A 24,396-nucleotide genomic window follows, 5' to 3' on the forward strand; every position below is an offset into this window, starting at 1 on the left:
AACATTATAATACTTTACCGGCGAGCACTTCCTTTGCATATAGACTTATTTACGCGAAAGACAATCACTTCAACGACGATTTGGACCGTGGTTTCTGTTTCTTGCGCAAAATGCTGTATTCCACATTCCCCTTAGGTTTAAAGCGATATAGTCGTCATATCGCAGATTCATTTGGTTTCATTCACGTGACCATTGATATTGTAATGACAGCGATAACACACTAACATTTACCAGCTCTAATCATTCTAACTCCACCACGTTTGTAAATATGACATACGTTATAGATATTATGATTAAAGCGGGTTGTAAGAGAAAAGTGGTGGTATTTTTGGCTTTTTGACGTGTCCAGAAAATGACATACCTTGGCGAACTTAAACATTTGCATACATAAACTTGGGCAGTCCTTTTTACCGTCTCTGTAATACGAGCATAGTGGGAGCATAGGTGTAAATCATGGTGGGAGGAAGCGAAGCATGAAGCTGGAAGCTTTTTATCAAGTGTCTCTGATAATTCGGTTCTTTTGCGAATTAGAGCTGATAGGTACATCTGCCCATGGTCCTTCCACGTGGTCGGAGATTGTGATCTAGCCGATCATTGGATTCGCATGTTGTAAGGTGCAGAACGATATAACTGACTTTTCACGTAAAACTGAAACAAAAGTACACCACATACACACTTTTTAAAACAACAACATTAAAGTCAACAAACTACTTGAGTCACCAAGGTGTTGCCAACATTTGTTTCTGGATTTTACCAGTATTTAACACTTGCTAATGTGCGTGACAAATTCCGGGGTTTCCCGCCAACCAGTTACCGCGCAGACAACGCTCACTTGAGAAATGGCGCAACTTTCAAGTTGTTGGCAAACAGAGGAACCACTTTGATGAAGAAGTTTGTTTTTGACAAAAAAAATTGATGCACGCTCCTCTTCAAAAGAGTGAGATCACAACGTGAACAAAAGTGTCGCCCTTCTATGCTTCACACTCTCTCCAACACTGAATTATTGAAGGGTTCCCAATTCAAGCATTTTACAAGCACGGCGCTATTGTCGAGTTATGGCAGATGACCCCGAACATTTTTCGCTAAAAAGAATACTAGTATTTCATTCCACAGATGTACTTTTTTGTCGCAATATTTCCGGACATTTTGCCATAGCCATCGATCCGGGCAGAATTCAAGGGTCAACGTTATTCGTGGCAATCTCTTTCAGAAAAGCCGACGACCAGATGAAAACGGTAAATGCGATTCTTTGTCGATGATTTGTCACACCGACATCTAGTGATAAAAGTATTAATAGTTTAAGTGGGTCTGATAAGTCTGTTAATAGCTTGATATCGGAAGATCTATGTTTGATTTTAAACACCGCAGGTTACAGAAGTCAAAGACGGTGTCGTGTGACGTGCTTGGAATACCAATATTATCGTCAGGTGTCAAAAGGTGACGACGATGGCGCCGACCGGAACATTAGAACACGTGAGACGTTTTCACGAGCAATCGTCTACATTGTCAGCAAAAACAACATTGGCGTGAGGTTTGGTTGTAAACATGATTTGGACTTGATCTGGCTAGATTTAACCTTGTCGAAAATCACTGATGGACGTCCAAGCTGTGTCTCTCTTGTTTGGGATCTTGAATTGAGAATCGCCGGCAAGACGGTTACACGGCAACTCCGCAAATGCTATTTTTAAAACTCACGCTCTATGTGCCGAAGAACGAACTTTACGTGTCGTCGCCAAGCAAGGATGTCCCGGCTTTTCAAAGTCTTGGATAATTATCTTGTCCGTGTCTAAAAACCCCAACTGACATCCCACAAATAACCGAGATGATGTGTCAATCACGTTGATTGACAGAGGCGCGATCTACGTTGCACGAGCGAGAACAATTGAGAGAAAGGAAGCCCTCCTTGAATAGAACCAATTGTGCGTTTGCTGTTCGCGCCGTAACCATCGTTCTCAGTAATACGAAACAGCAATGAACAAATAACTACCTGGTCTCTTTTCAGTCCAAACTAAACAAATGAAGTGCATCTTGGTTCTATTATATCAGCTTCTCAGTATTCAGTATTCATGTGTGTGTGAGAGAGAGAGAGAGAGAGAGAGAGAGAGAGAGAGAGAGAGAGAGAGAGAGAGAGAGAGAGCGCAATGGTCACGTGGTCTATGTAATGGGTGATAAAACTTGAAAAATGCGGGGAAAACAATACGAAAAGCTTTATTTAAAAATGAAGAAAGGGGTAAGCAACCTGAATGAATATGATAACAGTAAAATTTCTTGGTGTAGGTAAGACATTTATCTCGCTTGTTTTAGTATCAAGCATATGCATGTACGTGTATATTACCTCACAGACATATAATCTCAGTCTACGAGTTTCTCTGTGCCTACTACGTCTGTGTCTATATCTCTATCTCTGTTTCTGTCTGTTTGTCTTTCTGTTTGTCTGTTTATCAGTCTCTTTCTATTCTGTCACTTTCTCTCCCCACAAAATAACTCTATGAGTCATACAATCGGATGTTCTAGAAAACATGCCTGAGCCTTATCTAGCCGTTGTCCGGTCAGCGACTTGACCAATTACCACCCCTTTACAAGATTACATCTAGTTGGTTGGTTAAAAACAACTCATCATTATCAAACCCCTTGTAAAAGGTGATAGGGGAGCCCTATGATTAGCCAGCGTTTGATTGTGATTCGGGCTCAGATCAATTGACACGCGATAATTAATTCAACACTTTGATCCGATTTTCTATTACAGCTTCGGCCTTAATTTGTGACTGCAAAGCCGATTATGAATGGCACAGAAGAAGGGTGTTACATTGTAAAGTCGATTTGATAGCACCGAATTACTTTCGCCTCGATGCACGTGTACTCGTGTTGACATCTTTTGATAGGCGGGTTAAGAATCAATGGCTTCACATCCCATGGGAGCGAGTGGAATGTTCATGACGACAACGGTTATATAGGGTAGTAAACAAGACCACTTGCAATGCGCTGCCAATCAACAGGTGTTTTTAACGGAAATCGTGTACTTAGTTTTTTTTTTCTCCAAGTGGGGGTTGCATGCATCGAAAATAAGAATAGCAAAGTTAAAAGAAAACACCAAAACCTAAGCTTTGAAAGAGTGACAATACTGCCCAAAGATTTACCTATCAAATGTCACTAACAAAAAGATATCGTACTCTAAAATTGAACGAAATTAGCGGAAGAAATTCGATTTGCAGAAAAAGTAATAGGCATCACCAAGTGGGGATCTCATCTTCGTACATCGCTTGAAGAAGTGTATCGCTTGGGGGCGCTTTGTCACTCTATACGGCGATTGGTAAACTCGCACGCACATGGAGGTACGAAGTCCCTACATGTATATCTCCATGCATGCACGCACACTCACCCACCTCTACCCCCATCACTCTCTCTCCCTCCCTCCCCCCCCCCCCTCTCTCTCTCTCTCTCTCTCTCTCCCTCTCTCTCTCTCTCTCTCTCTCTCTCTCTCACACACACATTTATCGAAATAAAACAAATAAGGTGGGGTAACCAAGTGAAGGAAACTATAGCCATGCCATTGGGTATATCGTGCTCTCAACTCTGAGATTACATAGAAGATAAACCAATGCATGGATGTTAAAACAGATAAGCGTTCAGTCAAACCATAACGACCGGGGACAAGTTGTGTGGGCCACAACGATTAATCGATGATTTGTACTCATCTGCGGGTATATTCGTCTTTTTAAGTAAAACCCTGGTTCGTCAAGTCGGTTCTCGATCGACTTTTAAGTGATTCTCGCAGAAGGCTTATCAATCTGATTGAATTCGATGGACTTCAAGGGTGTCTGTCTCGCCGAATGCACTTTTTTCAAAGATTGAGACAGAAGCCAAGGTGTGGAGAATGAACAGGTAGGTGTTTGGATAATGAACTAGAGGGCGCCTTTCAACTTAAATTCAAGAGATGACGAGTGCTTTAATGTCTAATCTATGCAAATCATTTGATTTAGGCAAGGTCAGGCAATTTTCTCCATTTAATAGCATTTCATGATTTTTATTTCAAAAAATCTAAAAAGTATCATGAATTTCGTTGAATTTTCATAAGAAAAACAACAAATAGTCTTTGTGACAGGAGACAGAAGCTGCAACTGTTGATATTTTTTCAATACTGCTATTCAATGTATCAACCACAGTTTCTTGCTATCTCCCTACAGCATGCTTAAACATATCATACCAGTATATTGATGACGCAAATACAGCGATCTTATTGGTCGAGACGCGAAAAGAACCGTGGTATATCTCAGCCTGAGCAAAAATCCATTTCCACGCAATAAAGCACACCCAGCGACGGTATACCACGAGATTTTGACCAATTCACGACATATATGCACGAGCGATAGCGAGTGCATATATGAAGTGAACTGGTCAAAATCGAGTGGTATACCGTCGCTGGGTGTGATTTATTGCTATTATATCATAAAAGTATATTGAAATTTTGGAGTGAAAACGGAATTTTGTTCAAGCTGAGAGCTCGCGCGTATGCCAGCCGTGGTGTATCGCCAATATACCACGGTTCTTTTCGCGTCTCGACCAATCAGACCACTGTATTTGAGCCATCAATATACCGGTATGATATAATGCTTAAATATTCAACTTGCAAACAAAGCCTGTATATGCAAACGCTATTGGTGATAATTGAATTAGAGTCCAGATTGAAAGTCATTTTTCAACGATACAAATGCACAATACCTATTAAATAGATGTTGGTAGGCTGAGTACTGGAGAGATCAACGTGCCATAGAAAGTAGGGCAAGGAACCTGTTGATATACTGAACTTATCGGAACAAAAATATTGCAAAAATATCAAAGTTAATACGTGTCACCTACTTCCTATGTATATGCCACTGGAATAATCATAATAAATGAATAATAATGATGATGATAACAACAACAATAACAGAACAGCCACTTTTACATTTATCTCAGTCTATGCAAGATTGTTTCCAGTAACTTTCGATCAAATAAAGATCAGTGTGTGCAAGTATACACAATAAAAAAACCAACAGATGTCTGTAGCCCTGACCTGTCCCTTTAACTCTTACAGCAATACATGCGGAAGGTTCTGTATATAGTCATGTACTGCAGGTCACTATGAAAACTGAGAGCGGTACTGTCTCTGGGGTCCTGCAACACAACTTTCGAAATGCTTACTTCTATTCTTCTTCGACTACAAGTATTTCGTCATTTTACAGCGAATACATTCGTTCATAAAGAGTAACCAAGATGTGACTGCTGCTGTATTAAAACGTTACGTTTTTCTCATTGAGTCAACATTTTTGTGTACCAACGTCAGTTTCTTGCACTTCTAATTTTTAAAATCATGTTGAAATACTTTAAATGTTGACACAGCCTGAGTATGAATATGCATCAGTGGTCTTGTAATACTGACATTTGAATTTATGGCTGGACTGAAATGCAATTTCCAGCAATTAATATCAGTACTAGTGTATAAATACATGTGACGGTTGTATTGATAAAGTGAATACTGAACTTGGGTGTTCCTACATGGCAGGGTGTAAACAAGAGATTGGAGTTGATGCGAAGAGCAAAAATACGGAAAAAAAGAAATTAATTTAAGTTTAATATTGTTGGCTTGATAATGTTTAGCCATGTGATATTGGAGGATTTGAATAGAATTCCTAAAGATTGGTTTAATTATACGGTTCTGATGCTATGAAGGTGTTGTGCATGTGTAGCTTTTGTATTACGGCCGTTTGCTACTTCGACGGAAAAATAGCGTACGACCATGGACGATAAGTCTCTTTCATCTAATATGATTTTTAACTTCTGGATAATCTAGTAAAACTGACATATCATTGTACACGAAGAGCAGTAGTGCAACTTTGCAAAATTACAGTGCACGTTAAAGGGCCATTATTTGTAACTTTTGACCATTTTTTACCTCGGAAAATTCCATGTTGGAGGCTCATATTGTTGCAAAATGTTGTTTTACGAAGAAACAAACATGATTAGTGATGTTATAGCCACATAAAACAGCTAATTTTTGTTCAAACGTGTTGCCCTTCCGAGCTCGTTTGTTGACGTCTGGCATGCTCAGCGTGCTGGCGAGAACGCAGATATGGTGACGCCGCGATCACGCAAGATGTACAAGTTCACGTTTATTTCGGGATCAAAACAACATTGCGTCGTGGATTGCCAGACGTTGGCTACGCAACGTGCTCGGCCAATGGACTACGACGTAAGTGCCGGGCATAGTAATGAATATTTATTTTGAAATTGCTGTAATGGCTGGCGAGGTGCAGAAGAATGCCTACGTTGCAATCCGCGTGTCAACAGAGTTTGTATTCTGTCCGGACAAAAATTGAAATTTTCGTTGTTAAAATCACATGTTATTTAGTTGCAGGGCACGTAATGTTTCCGAATAATATGCGATTCTCTGTTCTTTGACAGGCTATTCAACATGAGCCGGTGATCATTTCAATCAAAACTAACGGAAAAATCGCAAGAAGATACAGCTAATGGAACTTTAAGTTCTTTATGTGGAATCTCTGTGACACAATGCCATGTAGCATGTAGCACACAGCCTTCTGTTACGAATCACGCAAATCGTACGGAACTCTTGAATAAACAACTTTTCAAGGTCCTGGGTAAACTGTTTCATCTCATAAAATTGTAAAAACATCGAGATTTCTTTATCTAGTCTGAACTTTGCGAGTGCTGACCTGTCTGGACTGTATTTGCAAATATGGGCTACTGTTGTATTCTGGTCATAAAAGCGTTGATTCAAAACTTAGGATGGTAATCAGAAGGGTGTCACAGACTATGCTGCGATACTGTTTTTCCATAGGAATGAAACTTTGTTTATTCTCTGTTAGTCAAGCTATCGTACAATGGACTTTTCAGTTGAATCTAACCATAGACGTTCGACGCGTCTGTGAACGGATATTTCATGAGTGGGGGCGCCCTTTCATTGTATGTCTACAGAACAGCAGTCACACGGATAGCCTCATATTCACCGTCACAGAGGTGGTAATGAGAAGCTAATATTTCAACCCGTCTGAGGAATACAAAAGCTTCAATAACCCGCTTACTACCAAAATACCACCCTAAAACCGATTAATCAACGTCACAACCATTGTTAAACAAATTATACAGAAGTAAATGCAAAATTTACAGCATGCACAACCATAGGCGAGATTATGTTGTTTCAGAGAAACAACATTAGAATTGAAGCTTGTCAAATCTCTTCACAAATTTTCTCAAAATAAACTATTTTCACGGCTTTGCCTTTTAGACTTTAGGTCCCATGAAATTCATGTTCCTGGGCCTTGTTGATCAAAGTGACCCCACTCATAAACAGAAGTCAGGTTATCGATTGCTATTACCATTTTTTGTTTTCGAAACAAAGTAAAGAAACACCACTGAAGTGCTAAGCAAATACATACAATTGAGTTGCATCAAAACAATTCGAAACAAGTAAAAGAGTAACCAGCATTGAGAAACACAAAATTACACATCTTTCAGTGGTGACCATTTTACGTCATGAATTTCTCTCTTGCCATTACTTTTCTCAACATCCCGTATTTGTTTCAACGATGCTCTAAATCTTTGAAATGTAGGTAAACACTTCTGCGTTTTAACCCTTTCACCGCCATGGTTTGTCCCAAATCCATTGTTTTCTATGGTAAAGTTGGACCTGTATACAGGGAACTGGGGGTGAAAGGGTTAAACATACACAAACATTATAACCTAATGATCAGGAGATAGTTAAAGGTGTTTGGAAACTAAGAGAATCCTACAATTGTATGCTTTAGAGTTGGAAATTATGAATATTTGTAAAATATATCCCAGAATTCCCGTGCATGAATACAGAAATAAAAAAAATGTTTCCTTGACAAAAACTGCGAAGTAGATCGGTGATATTTAGAACCCTCACTTCAAATAAATCTTCATTTGTGTAGGATGCAGTTTAAAAGTTTGATTTGAGAATTTCTGGCTCTGATATAAATTTCCGACATTGATCGTTGGTGGCGCCCTCCATCGGAGCCAAGCTTGTGCGTATAGGTGTGTACAGATTGATGTTATAAATTCTTTGTCAGAAAGAAAACTACACACAGACAGTCCTGTGGTTTCAAAAATATGCAGATCCAGCTATCCCGAATTAGAGTTCCGATCGTGTTTATACTTATTCTCATATTTTTGTGTTCCGTTGCCAAAATACATTTTGAAATTTTCGAAATGCCTATCAATACAGCTTGTAATTTGTGACGACTGAATTCAAGTCCGGATTAGAATTCACAAGTCAACCATGACATTGATCACGGTACACGATGCGTCGAGTTGGAAACGCTCGTGCTTTTATATTTAAACATACGTTAGGGAGGGGGTTTATTTAGGAGGGCCTTCTTTCTTAATCCAAGAGGCGAAAGTCAACACCAGAAAAAGTGAACTTTTTTGAATAAAAGTAACAAAAATCTTATCAAATGTCACACTTATTGATCCTTTAAGGTGAAGTACTACGAATTACGTCAAATTAGGTTGTGGTGTCATTTCTTGAAACTTTGCACAAATATTCTCGGAAGTTGTGCAAGTGCAAAAATGAAATAAAAAATGGGGGTCACCACGCTCGTTTCCATGGAAACGGACGTTAAAATGGCGTCGTTAGAAATAAATAAAAATGATATAATTCGCTTAAACTAAAGAAAGCAATTATGAAACGCTCAGCAAATGAGTTAATTTTAATAAATACCAAGAATTAAGATCCATATCTATCGAATGTATAGTTTTCATGATGTTTGTAAAGAAATTTTAACATAAGTATCGATTACAAAATGACGATATCGAAATTATATCACTACATAATTTTCGAACTTTCTTCCTGTCGCTTTGAATGGTGTCATTTTGGCCAAACTTGGCGAATAAAATCCTGACATAATACCATTTAGTTTACACTTTTAATAAAAGGGTGTCACCACGCTACTTTTTACAATATCTCCAGGTGAATGGGTAATATGCGCCATGTAAATGGAGAGAAATGTTAATTTTGCGCTCATATTGAATAAAAACCAGCTTCCTAGGGGGTCAAAATATGACAAGGTTAAAGGTCACATGTATTTCTAAGAGACTGGGTTAAAAAAATTAGGTAAAAGCGCAATTTCAACAATGACAGGTGATGTTAAATACATGCGCTACAAAATAACCCATTTGCGGCAGGCTGGAGTTAAATCTGCGCAGAAATGTTCTAAAGCGTGTGCGCGTCCGAATTCGTCGCCCTTCACCTTAAGCCTATGCGCTGCCACTCTGTAGTACTTATTTTCAAACGGACTGGAATGCATCGTAGGTGAGTTACTAAACGGAATACGATACCAGGGACTTGAAAAGGCGAAGGTCCAATATGGTATAATGCAATACGATATCTGCCCTAAAACAGTGAAAGGCGCCCTCGCAGATGTGCAACTTGAACAAATTGCACATAGAACATATTGCCATGATTTCAGTCATTGAGAATGAAGGTTGAAGTAAACCCCGAATGAAAATTGTTCAGATTATTAAAGAAAGGGCACAAATTTTAAGTATCTTGAAAACTGGGGAGAATATACCGCGTATAGTTTAAAGCTGGCGGTTACCTTGCAAAAACAGAAAAATGTTTTTTTAACTGAGAAAAATTAAAGTTACCGTTGTATCGTATTATAAGTATTTGGGTGTTCTGTTTTCCTGTAGGTTGCAGTGGACAATGTCCACAAAAAATTTGCACAACAAGCAAGAAAAGTACTTATGGGTATTATTACATTATTACAGACAGGTCATTTTACATATGATACTTTTTTCAAGATTTTTGATTCAGTGATGTTGCCAATACTGACCTTTGGCTCAGAAGTATGGGGATATGCAAAATATGATTATCTTGAAAGAATCCAGTATTTGGCATGTAAGAGTTTTCTGGGTGTTTCAGGTAATACCCCAAATGTTGCAGTGTTGAGCGAGTGTGGCAGATTTCCAGTTTAGTTGTATACAGCCAAAAAATGTGTTAAATATTGGTGTAAACTTTTACAAATGCCAGAAAACCGCTATCCAAGGAAGTGTTATGAAATGGTCTATCACACTGATAAATCTGGTGTCAGGTCGAAACCCACATGGATACACCACGTCAAAAACTTACTGTATCTCTGTAATTTGCGAGAAGTATGGGAGCAACAAGAAGTTCCCGATGAAAACAGCTTCATATGTACTTTTGTAGAGAACTTAAAGAGTTATTTGCATGACAATTGGTACTGTTAAATTTGTAGCCTTGATAAAAATATAGAGAACTTAAGTGTTCACATACACCAGAAAAGTATCTTTCTGTCATCAAAATTAACGTATACAAGTCTATGTTAGCTCGATTGAGATGCTCTTCTCACTATTTACGTATTGAGACTGACAGAAAATTGAAAAATGATACAAATGAAAGAGTATGTTTGCTCTGCAATAGAAATGAAGTTGAAAATGAATGTCATTTTGTTTTACTTTATACTTTTTTGATAACTTGAGGATGAACTATATTCCTCGTTATTATTTCAGTCCACCAACAGAGAGAAAATTTATTTCTCTGATGACATCTGATGATCCAAATATAATGCAACGTCTAGCCGCTTTCATTTTTCACGTTATGAAAGTGAGAAAGGAGATAAATGATAATAAATTATTCTGAGTTTTGTAAATATCATTTTCCTGTCAATTTTTGTATATTGATGCTAACTATGTTAAGTATGTTGGGCCGATGGCCTAGAACTACTGAATAAAGACCCATAAAGTTTAAAATGGCGCACTTATTGTCCCTTTAAGCCTATGCGTTGCCACTCTGTAGTACTTATTTTCAAACGGACTGGAATGCATCGTAGGTGAGTCACTAAACGGGATACGATACCAGGGACTTCAAAAGGCGAAGGTCCAATATGGTATAATGCAACACGATATCTGCCCTAAAACAGTGAAAGGCGCCCTCGCAGATGTGCAACTTGAACAAATTACACATAGAACATATTGCCATGATTTCAGTCATTGAGAATGAAGGTTGAAATAAACCCCGAATGAAAATTGTTCAGACTTGAAAGGAAAGGCACAAACTTTAAGTATTCTGAAAACTGGGGAGAATAAACCGCGGTATAGTTCCCTGTGTACAGGTTTTCTTATGTCAGACATCGACACAGAGTGCTTTGTTACTCGATAAACTATGTCGATTACAGCTTCTGACTTTGTCTATGTCTGTGATATCCCCCTTTTCCTTCCATGTTTAAAAACTGACGATTTGCTGATTAAACCAACATTACTACAATATATTAGCATTCTCCAAAATTAGTTTCAAGCGTGTTTGCTTATTCATGACAAAGTCACCAGTTCTATCATGGTCAAACATTCCCAACTTTTAAATTCGGATCGGGGCAAGTTCTTTGTATTAGATATCGGAAAAGAGTGCCACAATTTGGAGGGTCACATTTTACGTGCCATGTGAACAGACGTTGATTACTTGCAGAGTATCTTTATAATTTGATATGAATCATGACTTACAAAGCATCTCTAGTACTTTGAAGGTTTGAGGGAACCTAATTTAGTTCGTCCTCTGGTATAAACAAATATTGCATATCAGACGGGATTTTGTTTATTTCAGTTTGGGTTTAATCCATCACAAAAAGATTCGGCAAAATCGTGCAGGAACTTTTAAACTCTGAAAAAATAGGCTAAATAGAGTAGGTTGGATTCTGGATACACATTTTTACTTGGCCTTGAATACGCGTGTGAAATTACGGGTACCGTTCATTCTAACATATCCATAATCTGTAATTAACTGATGTATTTTCAAATATTTTGGCCTTTGCTCTGTGTATGTACAATGTAGTTGCTAAGTTGGACGATACTTCAGTTGTCAATAGTGCACAACACTGTATATTTTAGTTACTGCATTCCGCATTTGAATCGATTTTCATCATCATACGTTCGCAGACAAAAGAATAAGGAAAAGTGGTATTATAGCCTTATTCTTCAAAAAAAGACAAAAAAAAGAAATTCTGAAATAAATCTAAAATATCGCAACTATTGTCACTCTAAAATGATAAAGATAAGTTTGTAATGAAATTGATTACTTGATTTCCTTTATCCAAAAAAACCTTCTTTTTATGACTACAATGCCCCCGCTCAATGCAGCAAGAATGAATAGAAAGAACAAATAGTAATCGACCTAGAGGGCGTATTTGTGTACCGGAAGTTGAATTTATGAAAACGAGGCTACATTTGTCGATGCTCTGCAGCGGCGTGTGTTAGTGTGAATACAACTCAAAAATTTGTAGCCCAATTCTCGGAAGAGTGGACGCCTTTTGTGTATTAGAGTTACCTTGTATATCATTTTCATAGAGGTAAGTTTTCGCTTCATCGATTTTGCGGCCGCACTTTTGCAAAAATGTGTCGGAATAGTGATTTTAGCTGGTTTGAAAATTATGCCGTTTGCATTTTGAACAATGTGTGTAGCTAGCTAGCATTTAGGGCCAACATTCAAGCGTCGGTTGTTGTTTTACTTCCAGGTCAAAACCATGCCTCGCAAAAGGCAGTCTATCACTCCGACTGGAGAGAGGCGACGAAGTGCGAGGATCGCCGCCAGCCCCCAAGAAACCACCCAGTCCCCGGCTCGGGTGACGCGTGCGACGCTTTCCTCCGCCAGCCCGACTCCCGAAAAGCGCGCCCGGGGCGGTAGGGCCGCTGCCAAGGCTTCCCCGAGCCCACGGGGTAGGGGTAGGGGCCGAGGGCGCGGTCGAGGACGCAAGATCCACGAAGCAGCTGCAAGCCCGACACATTCAGGCGAGGAGGACGAAGAAATGGACGAACAGACAACTCCAGCTGAACAAAGCAGCTCACCTCAGAAGTCGGAACAAGAGAGCAGTCCGGAGAAGAAAAGATCGCGGAAGAGAAAGGCAGAGGACGAAGTATCCAGCGAAGAACCGCCGAGCAAGAAAACGCCGAGTGCAGAGCCCGAAGCCAAGAGTGAAGATGTGGATATGGAAGATTCTGCAGCAGAGAAGACAGAGCCGGAAGAAGTGAAAGAAAAGGAAAGTGAAGACACTCCAGAAACAACTCAGAAGGAAACAGAAGATGTGGAAATGAAAGAAAGCAGCGAAGATGCGCAGACGATCTCAGAGACCAAAGAAGGTGAGCCCGAAGATTTGTCAACAGGGGAAACAAAAGCCACAGAGGAAAAAGAACAAACAGCGGTGGAAGAGGAAGCTGAGGACGCAGCGCCCGCAGAACCGGCCACGACAGAGGTGGACAAAAAACCAACAGAGCCTGTCGCGGCCAAGCCTGACGAAACCCCAAAAGAGCCCGTCGTGCAGGAGGTGGCCGAGACCCCGGCAGAACCTGTTGCGCAGGAGGCTGACTCAGAACCCTCAGAAGCCCCAGCAGTCACAGAGCCAGCAGCTGAACCCGAGTCCAAAACAACAACAGATTGTGCGCCGTCGACAACCGTGGACAAGCCGCCGGCATCAAATGCTACAGCTGAAGAGGACAAAGTCAGTGAACCACCGATTGATTCCAAGACAGACCCTGAAACACCACAGGTAAGCAAACAAGTAAAGACATGCCTCAAAAGATGGGAGAGTGTTTACCATCTTTTGTCAGGTATTGTCTTTATATTTGTGCAAATCTTTGAATTTACCTAAGTATTTAGAATACAGGCAGTCACCCAGATTGACATGTGTGTCTGTTTAAACCCTTTCACCACAATGGTTTGGCCCAATTCCATTGTTTTCCATGGGAAAGTTGGACCTGTACCACATGGAGATGTGGTGAGAAGGATCTAAAGTAATATGTTGATGTTGCTGCAAACCTATCACCCCTTTGCAACTTATGTTATACTCAACTCTACCATTCAACACAGTGGTGTTGGACCAAGTGTGATTGTGAAAGGGTGAAAATGAACACACACACGAAAGTAATGACTGCATACACGGACTGTCTGTTAGTTTTTGTTCTGTCTTTGTCAGAAAGAGAACCACTCACAGAGTCCAGTGGTTTCAACTCATTTGTATCTTCCCATATTATAAATTATCCCCAATAAACATTGAGGAATAAGGTAAAATTAATCAAGGAGTTCTACATCAAATACTCTCTAGACAGACAAATTGTATGTCTATCACAGTCACAAAATATGCTGGCTGTGTAACTGTGTTTTTACTAAGAGTTTTGATGCATAGGTAAATAATTTAGGTCCCAAAGTGTTGTTATTTCTGCTGACCCATAATAATGTGATTACTGTGATATCTATGATGGGATAACCCAGTATACCAGTATAGTGTCTTGGGAAACAGTAAAATTTACCAGATTGGTGCTGGTAACAAAAAGACATTATGAAGCTAATTAGACAAATCACTACATGCCTATGTATGTTACAGCGAACGTCAACGAATCAAATGAACCGGAGATCAACTTTGATAAGCCCCTATCAATTTCCCTGGCAATCTTCCAATACCCCCTTGAAAGCACCGAGGTACTTTGGTCAGTAAACATACACTGCGCCTGCTGTGCTATCTCCATTCGATCTCCCTATGCAAGCTTCTGCATGGATCAAACCATTTTGCACCAGTTTACAGCTATGGCTGTTTGATATCAGTGTATTCAACGAAGCTCATGGCATACTTGTTATATATTACAAAAAAATGGGACGCTGGAGATCCCGAGACAGTATCGTTAGGAAAATGACACGTTTTCCCAGAACTTTCTTGATCTTTTGACCCTGCCCACCCCCATCACCTTAATAGTATAGTTCAGTACACAGTTACGTCCGCCATTGTTTATTTTCACTCACGGACCACAGCGATGTTAATTTTCATCCTCTGAACATGAAGTTTATTAGTTTGAAGCAATTATCCTTTCATCTGTGAAGAGTTTTACTGGTGATTATTACAATTTTCACTGTTATGTTGTTGTTTTCACAAGATGCAGACTGCTTTTCCGTGCAGTCAATCATAGACAGTTTCTCTACACTCTACAGTCCATGAGTCAATAAATGCCAGTTCACACGTGCACTATGCTGTTGATCGGCACATGACGTCCTCATGTCAAGTTTTGGGATTTTTTTTATGCTGAAATTTCACCAAAATACCATTTCTGTATCCAGAGATTGTGTAATCAGTTTGATTTAAAACAGCGATATAAAACACTGTGTCAGTTAATCTTTGAAATTTCGGCTGAGTTTTGCTGTCTTATCTATGGTTGTCAATCAGTATGTGCACTGCATTAGGGCCTGTATAGAGAGACCCTGATGTAATCAAGGTATGCCAGTTCATAAAATCGTGAGCATATTTTTTTTTCTGTCGACATCGATTTGCCTTGCAATGGAATTTTAGGCAAGAAAGAGCATCATAGAAAAATGGTTGACAGGCATTTCCCTAACCAGTATCGACACAGAAATGCATTGCTTAGCACTGTGAACGATGTCATAATGAAATACCGTAGAACTGGGCATTTCCACGAGTAGAAGTTCACCAGCCGCCGAGAGTCAAATCAGGGCCTCACTCAGTACAACAACATTGTCTTTCACTAAACCTAACTGGCTGTATCTCAGTCGTTCCATGTGAATGTTTCTAATTTTATGGGCTCTCACACTGACAGTTGTTTACTTTGCAAGCTCATGGAATTTACTATTCAATTTGGGTAAAGTATGTCGTGTGACATGACTGCATACGGGAAATACTTCACGATAACAGGATCGACGCACGTAACAATGCAAAACAAGTTCTGTGAAAAATCGAGTTTGAAATTATTATTACAATTAAAGGTCTTAAAATCGCATGCTTTATTTCATTTCTTGTCAACCACTTTGGGCTTCAAAATGGTTTCTTCCGGAAAGGGAGCCAGAAATAGAAGGGAGATCGAATGGCAGTAACACAGCAGGCGCCTTGTATGTTTATTGGCCTGTTTATAGGTAACACTAACCAAAGTACCTCGGTGTTTTCCAAGGGATATTGGAAGATTACGAGGGAAATTGATAGGGGCTTATCAAAGTTGGTCTCCGGTTCATTTTGACGTTCGCTGTAAATGTGCTCTGTGAACCACAAAGTACACATAGCTAACTTATTACAATTAGTTGTGAAATACTTTGGGGGCATCTTAACAGACAGTCATCCAGCCTTGTTGTAAGTTTTTCCCTCGGAAGACGTTCTGCTCTGCCTTAAAAGACCAGTACGGCTTTTCCCAAATTTCCTTGTGAAAGCCGGTGGTAGAAGCTTTTGAACCCCATAACATGTGGGCCGTGGATATGCATGACCACCATGTTATTTAACAAAAGCCAACACTATCTCTGTATATGAGCGGTGTACAACTTACTGCAGGGACAGTTGGTGAATAAACATATGAATATGGATGATACCCACAACTCTGTGTCATTACAAAGTATACATGTACCCTGCAAAGTATGTTTTTTTCAATGAAAAAAAGCACAAAAGTAGTCTTGGAGGGTAATTTACATGTTTTTGATGTTCTGCAACATAAAGCTGTGGGAGTTACATGTACTCCCCTATATTAATGCAATACACACGTGTGTGCTTTCTGAAGGACACTGTATATAATGACAGTATGTCAAAGAAGAAAATTTGACATTGCTAGAAGTGCAATTATTGGTACGATAGTGAGGGAATCTATATTGAAACTGATGGTGGAAGGATCAATATCATAATACGTCCTGTGAATCTTGACATTTTTGTGTTGGCCATGCTATTAATACTCACCCAGTTTCAATATTCTTTCTCATTATCCACTGCTCACTTAGACCATGACTGGCAAAACAATGAGGTCCTTGGTAAGAAAAATTTTGGTCCTGCACCCCAGAACCATAGATTTTGTTCATCTCCAGGAGACACAAAGAAATTACTTAACAATAAATAGACTGACCAAAGAATATTCAGAGGAAAATAGTTGAAGTTTAACAGATTTTTACAAAACAAATGTCATTTACCAAGTAAATTTATTTTCATACATGACCATGTACACAATTTATTGTACAAGCACATTTTATGGCAAGTGCTTGCCCATTAAACTGTGAATTTTTAACTTTTAACTTTAAGCGCCAAAGTTAATTTTTGTTGCCCTTTTAAGCTGTAGCCAGTGATATGTGATGTCCATTCGGTCTAAAATTAAAAAATTAAAAAAAACCTGAAAAATTCATACAAATTTGCGAAATATTGCACTAAAATTTTGATGAGCAAAATATACTCTCAAAGGGTTAAAGGATGAGTAGCTGTAACTTTTTACACAATTTTTGCCTTGTATGTGTGTGCAACAAGTTCTTGTTCTGCCCCCAAAGCACGTTGAAGCACCAGTTAGTTAGATTATCAATACAGCGTCTAAAATGCACTGTTATTATTTACATTGGAGTTCCACACCAAATTAGAATTCACTCGTCAACGATATAACAATGCAGTCTTCACATGTACTGGTTGAGTTGACAAGCTGAACACTTTGTATTTCATCATGCTTTGCGGAGTAGCACAAGAAACTCTAGTTCATCAAACACATAAAGAGTGAAAAAAAAGTAAAAAGTCACATGTACAGACTCTGAAGGAAGATACAAGTTTTGACAACACAGGTGATTAGCATATGCACTGTGATCCAATGTATCCCTGTGAAGTCAAGCATAACATAATGGGGATGTTCTTTTCACAATGTACTTGTACATTTCAGTTCAACCTGTTCATGTCAATTTCCAGTAAACATGTCCAAAAATCACAGGGTTCTCCACAAGGGGATTTTAGGGATGGGTCACCCACCCTGTTTTGGAACAATCTATTCATATGTTAATGCTGTATAAAAGAACATATTTTCACTACAAAACAATAAGCAAATTTACATTGTTTTGTTAATTGTCGCCCCCATGTTTTACCAAGTTGTGGAGAACCATTGATCACAATTGATATCAGTGGGTTTTGGCCAAACCATGGTAGCAAAAGGCTTAAACCCTTATGTTTGTAGCATGTGATGGGAACCACAATAGTTGGGAAAGGAAAGTGGTAAGATTTTCCATATTCAACCATTATCCTTCAAAGTTCATGTTTCATTATCAGATCAAGTTGGTCAAAACTAGTAGAGAAGCATAGCATGACCCTTGTGTTAATGATGACAAAAAAAGGCCCCTGAAAACAGAGATGCTAATCTAATAGAATGTTATTATTTTAGAAATCCTGTCGGGCACTTTAAAGTTTAATGGTCTTTTAATGACATTAGAGGTCATTCCAAGATTTCTTCTCCCCACCCCCCACACACACACACACTATCCACAAATTTCTAATTATTGGCTATTTTCACTTTTTTTTGAGTTTATGTCACTTCAATCCATAATGGCACACTTGCGCTTAAATCATTAATGTAAAAACAATCCTAGTTTTTTACATAATCAGCATAAATATTGACAGACATGAATTTGACAAGTCCCACATTATATTGTGTGTTGTTATCCAGCAAGAAGAACAGAAAATTAAAACTGCCCACACTTTGGTCCTTTTCTTTCTTTGAGAAGTGTTAATTTATTATCATTTCAACTGCAGCACATTGTGACTTTTTTAGCCACAGGGACAGTGGTTTGGTAAATCCACAGTGTAGCATTCTGTGGGTCTGAGTATCTTAACCTTACAGAAGACATGTCAGATAGTTCAATTGTATGCTTATTAATGGTTGTATGGGCCTCAAAAGAAACTTTCCTCAATGAAACTTTCAGCCATTCTCTGACCAAATTGCAAAGTTTGGTCCTAGAGAACCAAATCACCTAACATATACCGATATGTGAAATTCAAAATGGCCACAATCCCTGTATTAACTCTAGTGGAATAATGCAATTTTCGATTCAAAAAAACTAAGGCAGTGAAAAGTTTTCCTACTCCAAGAGATTTAAAATGAAGCCCTTACAAGTGGTAGACTAAAATGAAGTATTGGAAAAATTTCAGAGTTCCAATAGCTGTCTTTGAGGAGCATGCTTCCTTCAAGCAAAATGGTCCACCATATGTTAATGACTAGGCTAGGCTCCAAGAGCACCATCTGTACGACTGAGGCACAAGTCGCAAACTTGAACTCTTATTCATCAAATCGTGTTTGAATGGACACTTTACCTTGTTCACTTAACACCTATCAAGTCAATATAGTCAAACTTTGCAGGAGTGACGGATGTCTCTAATCTATAACTCCAATCACCTCTGGGTTGACATTCATGTACCTTCTAGTCATATCTGCTTTGAGAATAACTTGTTTTCTTGAAAACACAACTAAAATTGTTCATCTAAGTTCAGATGTGCCCCATACAGATTTCCATCCATCTCACTACAAGATCTCCTTGTACTGAGGGTCAAGTCTGTCACTGGAGGACAATAGCCATACTGCCTAATGTCCTTTAGTGATGTCCATATCACACAGAGGTCAATGTCAATTGCATTTGTGCACTGTTTGCTTCTATAGATCTACCATGAGTAGACAAGTCATGTGGCTTTCCAGCAGTGCCTTGTCAAACTATTCTAAGTACAAAAGAACAAGATGAAATGAAGACTTGTTTCAGGTTTTTCATTTTTTTGTCACTTGACCAGCAACTTGCTGTTAGGCTTCACTTGGACAATTCTCAAGACACTTTTACATACTAGTCCTATTTCTGTCTTAACCAGGGTCCACCTGACCCATATTTTCAATCACAACTTGATTCCATTTTATCACTGGTGAAAATACAGCAATCTGATGTCAAGACATGAGAATAACAGCGCTACATTTGTGATGTACCTTAGTTGGAACACACTCAAGCTCTCAGGCAGAGAAAATTCCTTTTTTTGATGTTGTATACTAGAATTTCAATATATTGCTATGATATATGAGTAACAGCAATAAAACATCTCAGCAGTGAGCATACCACTCAGTGCTGTATGACCAGTTCACTGCATATTTAAACTAGACTAATGCTCTGGCATAAATGTTGTGAAGTCGAAAAATCTAGCAGTATAACTGTCATATGGATTGGTGTATTGCTTGTTAAATTTCATAACAGTGTGATCTGACTGGTGGGAATTAGATTGTGAAGCAGAAAATTCCGACACAACATTTGCATATGGCACTGACATTGGGATCGGTGTATTGATTGAATATATGTATATCGTAGTAAAGGCAAAATTGCCATTCAAGTTCATTTCATAACAGTATGATCTGACTGGTAGGAATGATATTGTGATGTGAAACACAAAAATTCCGACACAACATGTGCATACATGTACATGTGCATATGGCACCGACAGTGACCAATGTGCACGTGGCACGTTTTAATGGTCTGCTTGAAGTATTGTGTCAAAATGTACACCGAGTATGTCTGAGCTGATGGTGTCAAGAAAAGTTTCATGATTTAGATAATGAACTTTTTGCACTAAAGTAGCTTGTGTGAAAATCGGTGTCAATTCAAGAACAGACCCTGTCAAAGGGAGTCTGAATGTAACAGTAATTGTGATGGAATGAGTTGAAATTGTGTGGAAATTGTATTGACTGTCCATAAGTTGTTTCTATACCTCCAAATTACAGATTTGTGCCTTTCCTTTGGTACAGCCTGTGTACATTTAGGGCTAAGTAATTAAATTTTTAGTTTTGCACCCCCACATGCCCAAGTGTTTAGAGGTCTTCATGAAAAGAAAATACACTAAATTTGAATAGGACTTTACTGTGTAGCTTTTATGCCCACCAATTGATGTTTTCAAAGTTTGTAAAATGGAATTAAAGTGTCGGCATGCTTGCAGAATGTCACCTGTAGTGTAAGTTATGAAGGTACTTGTAAAAGAGAAGGTTCTACTTTGAATCTTGAATAGCTCTCGTAGTACATGGAAACAATGTTTGATTTCTCTGTTTTCAGCTTTCGTAATGTTTAGTGGACACAAAACAAATCATTTAATTACCATGGCCTTACCATGACACCGTGTTTTAGTTTGGTTTAGCTAGTGAGGGAAAGTCCATCACTGAAAATCTCACTATTGTGATCCCATGTTTATAGTGACTTGAATTGCCACCCAAAGAAAGAGGGACATGAGACAAATTTGGGTCTGAGGGATGTAAGCGATCTGTGAAATGAAGTTTCTTGCCTTTCGTTTCCAGCCTGAGCCAGAAACCGCAGTAGACAGCAGCACCGGAACTTCAAACGGAAAGGTGGAGCCGCCTGCGGAATCGTCAAGTCAGTCGGAGACAAATGATGTCGCCGCTCAGCCCGACCAATCAAAGAACAGCAACGGCGAAGCTGACCAATCACAGTGTGACAAAGCAGGTGAAGCCACCCAATCACAACCAACATCTCAGAAAGCGGAAGCAGCAGCTGAAATCAAATCTGTCAGTGTAAATGATGTAGAAAAGAAAGGGGAGGGAGATGCAGCGGTGGATGGAACAGCCCCGAGTACTGCCTAATAATCAACAACTATTTTTCACTCAGATGTTGTATGTAGAATAACTAGAATCTTTTTAATTTTCTGAAACAGAAAATGGAATATATTGACAGTTTTATTCCCAATTTTTCCTAGATTGTATCTTGGTGTGTTTTTTCAAAAATCTAGAGAATTCTCATTCCATTTGTATTGTTACTTCAATTACTCATACTCTATACTGGATTTCAAAGTAAACAAACACTGTTGTTCAATTGTTCCGCTGCTGTTTCACGCTGTTGTGCGTTTTAGACTCACTAACGCTGTTCTAGTTGCTGTGTGCCCTCCCCCAGCCCTAAACTCATTTCTGCATGTCTTGGCAGTACAGATTGTTTACTCGGTAATACTGGAGTTTACGTGTTGTGCTTGCTTGTGGCAGATTTTGCCTGATTTTTTTGACTTCCCAGCTATATCCTAACAAATACAGCTTGGCACTGTGTAAGCATTGCGCACAAACCAGGCATAAATCAGCGCTTGTTGTCGTCAGCTTATATTTGCCCTATATGCCTGGTTTCTAATCGTTCTCCCGTTATTCAATTAACACTTGTGTCGAGTACTTTTCTAAAAGCTCCATGCTTCAGTAACCTTGTAGACGTAACTTCAAGTCTTGCATAAATGAGACTAGGGCAGATGGCATCTTGTTTCTTAGAAATTTTTTGTTTCAGAAAGAAGTGAATGAATTTTTTCAAGTCGAAAGTACTCTGAAAGCTGTTAGAAAGTATTTTGGCTGTACAGTACTTGTCCTTTTAAATGTTTCATATGTGGAAAAAACGACATTTATATCTTCTAGTGTGTAGCATTTTTTTCAGAGGTGCCTGTGTGCTTAATTTGCCAATGTTTTAGTTTTAAAATTTACAAAAAAATGTGAATTGTTTATTTGCAAGCTATCAAATGCCTTGTATTTGCTGACCGTTCTCTGTTTTTACTCATTCAACCTTTATACGTGTATTGTTGTTTGCTTAAAAAAAAATTAACCCTCATGAACAGTCATGTCTTCTTTGTTAATAGTTCCAAAAACCATACTTGAAAAGTAAATCTCTGTGTAGCAAAATATATACGAAAGTTAGGAGCAAAATGGAAATGTTTTCATTAGACGGTCAGTTGTGTTACTTCATTGGTTTTGTGGCAATTTCTGATTAGCTGTACTACAGTACTCTACTGTGTTTTGATGACATGGCTTGAGATTTCTTTCTCACAAAAGAGTCTAAACGGTGACTTGAAATTTCACCGGCATCTGAGGTTGGAGAAAAAATTTCCACACATGGTTGCGTTTTGGAGGAACATGTCCAACGTTAAGATGTTGTGAACAAAAGTGACATTGAAGTCAAGTACAAAAAAAAATTGTTCAGTTTACACTTTTTATTGTGTAAGGGTTGAAAAAACGGACAGGGTATTTGGAAGTGTGTTTTCTGAAAGTGATATTATCTGTTGAGACAGGGTTTTGGTAAATTTAGTCAAAATTTGAAGTGTATAATGTGTCATAACTATGACTTCAGGGTTGATGTAAGATAAGAAATACGCTACATATATAGTCCTCCAAACATAGAACTCACCTGACCTTTGACCTAGGTGCATGAGGGAGATGGAAGCCCTGGAGAAAAGTGTTAACAAACCAACAAATATGTGACCTGTCAAAATGTATGGTTTTGTTTCTATCTTGCAAAATTATAGGTATCTGATGATTTTACAGAATGCGGTAACCAGTAACCTGCACAAAAAAGTTCACAAGGAGATGTATTTCAAAGCAGTTGTTCTTTAATATGGCTCCTCCATCCCATGGATACTGATCATGAACTATCATGGGATGTAAACGTTGTCACATGGTATTAATACCAACTGTAAAGGAAGAACTCACATGATATATGTTTCCAGGGCTGAAAGTGTTGCCATGGTAAATCAATTTCTTGTATAGCCATGGAACTATCATTCGGCCACAAACTGACTTCAGAGACGATGAGTATCTGTACTTTCTGGTGTTCCTTATAATTTTGACAAGTGTTAACTACTTTCCTAGAGATTGCCACAAAAACCAGTATACATGTAAAAATTTACCATTGTAGCCTCTGTAGTGTGGTGAAAAATTTTTCCATTTTCCATGTATTGTGTCCTGTGTTGCTGAACAATATTATATACACATCTCATGCCAAAATTATATATATTGTGTCAAAATATTTCATAACATGAATTCTGCAAAATTGGTTTTAGACCCAGTTGTTTTTTTTGACTGAGACTGTTCTAAAATATCCTTTTTTCTGCAGTGTTTCAAAATACTTTTTTATTTTGCATTGTTAAGCTCTCTTAATGAAAGAAACAGTTCTGCTGGAAAAATGTATGTCTTCACTCCTGGCTTTGAAAATACACCAACCCTAGAACTTGTGACATTTTTTTGCAAGTGAGTTAGAGATACCACTTCATCTATGTATCCGGATAATCTATTGTCTCATTAGCATAAAGGCCACTTAGCTTTGGAGAGAAAAGTAATGAAGAGGTGAATTTTTCATGGCTGTGGTAGTTTGCTTAGCTTAGTAAGATCATTTTCACTGTACTGCCTTCAGTTTCTAAATGTAAGAAAATATGTTATGTTTCCAAAATTAAAGAGAAAATGTCTTGAAAACAACTTTAGCCAGAGGTAGTTCTGTGTTTATCCCAAACATTTCTCAAGTCATTATCCTACTAGCTTCCAAGTGTAGAAAACTGAATTCCCTAGGACTCATTGTGTGAAAATTGTGTCTGGTAGCTGATTTTGCCATGCAAGTGTTCTGTATGAATTATTTTATGCTTTCAAATACTTTCCCATTCTTGTAAAAGAGAGAAGGTTATTTTTTAAAACTTGGAGGGTGTAGAATGCATGAGACCCATTGTTGAAAATCAAGAATTCTAGCTCCATTATCAATATTGAGAATTTATTTTGCTTTGTATCTGCTGTACAAAGGCCATGTATTGTACAGATGTGTCCCACCCTCAG

The 24,396-nt window shown here is 38.6% G+C and overlaps 1 protein-coding gene across 1 annotated transcript; it reads left to right on the plus strand.

Annotated features, from left to right (window-relative positions):
• Positions 1-12,247: 12,247 nt before the first annotated feature.
• On the plus strand, positions 12,248-22,391 carry LOC139133777 (enolase-phosphatase E1-like). Its single transcript, XM_070700547.1, has 3 exons — positions 12,248-12,380; positions 12,546-13,574; positions 21,115-22,391. The coding sequence occupies exons 2-3, from the start codon at positions 12,555-12,557 to the stop codon at positions 21,415-21,417; spliced, it is 1,323 nt and encodes a 440-aa protein (XP_070556648.1). The 5' UTR covers positions 12,248-12,380; positions 12,546-12,554; the 3' UTR covers positions 21,418-22,391.
• The last annotated feature ends 2,005 nt before the right edge of the window (positions 22,392-24,396 follow it).

Source organism: Ptychodera flava, chromosome 1 (assembly GCF_041260155.1).
Source record: "Ptychodera flava strain L36383 chromosome 1, AS_Pfla_20210202, whole genome shotgun sequence".
Classification (NCBI taxonomy): Eukaryota; Metazoa; Hemichordata; class Enteropneusta; family Ptychoderidae; genus Ptychodera; species Ptychodera flava.

Bases quoted from the DNA above. Each gene is read 5' to 3' on its own strand.
- LOC139133777 (XM_070700547.1), top strand. From the start codon at position 12,555: ATGCCTCGCAAAAGGCAGTCTATCACTCCGACTGGAGAGAGGCGACGA. The intron at 13,575-21,114 runs GTAAGCAAACAA...TTTCGTTTCCAG, and splicing joins CAGACCCTGAAACACCACAG to CCTGAGCCAGAAACCGCAGT.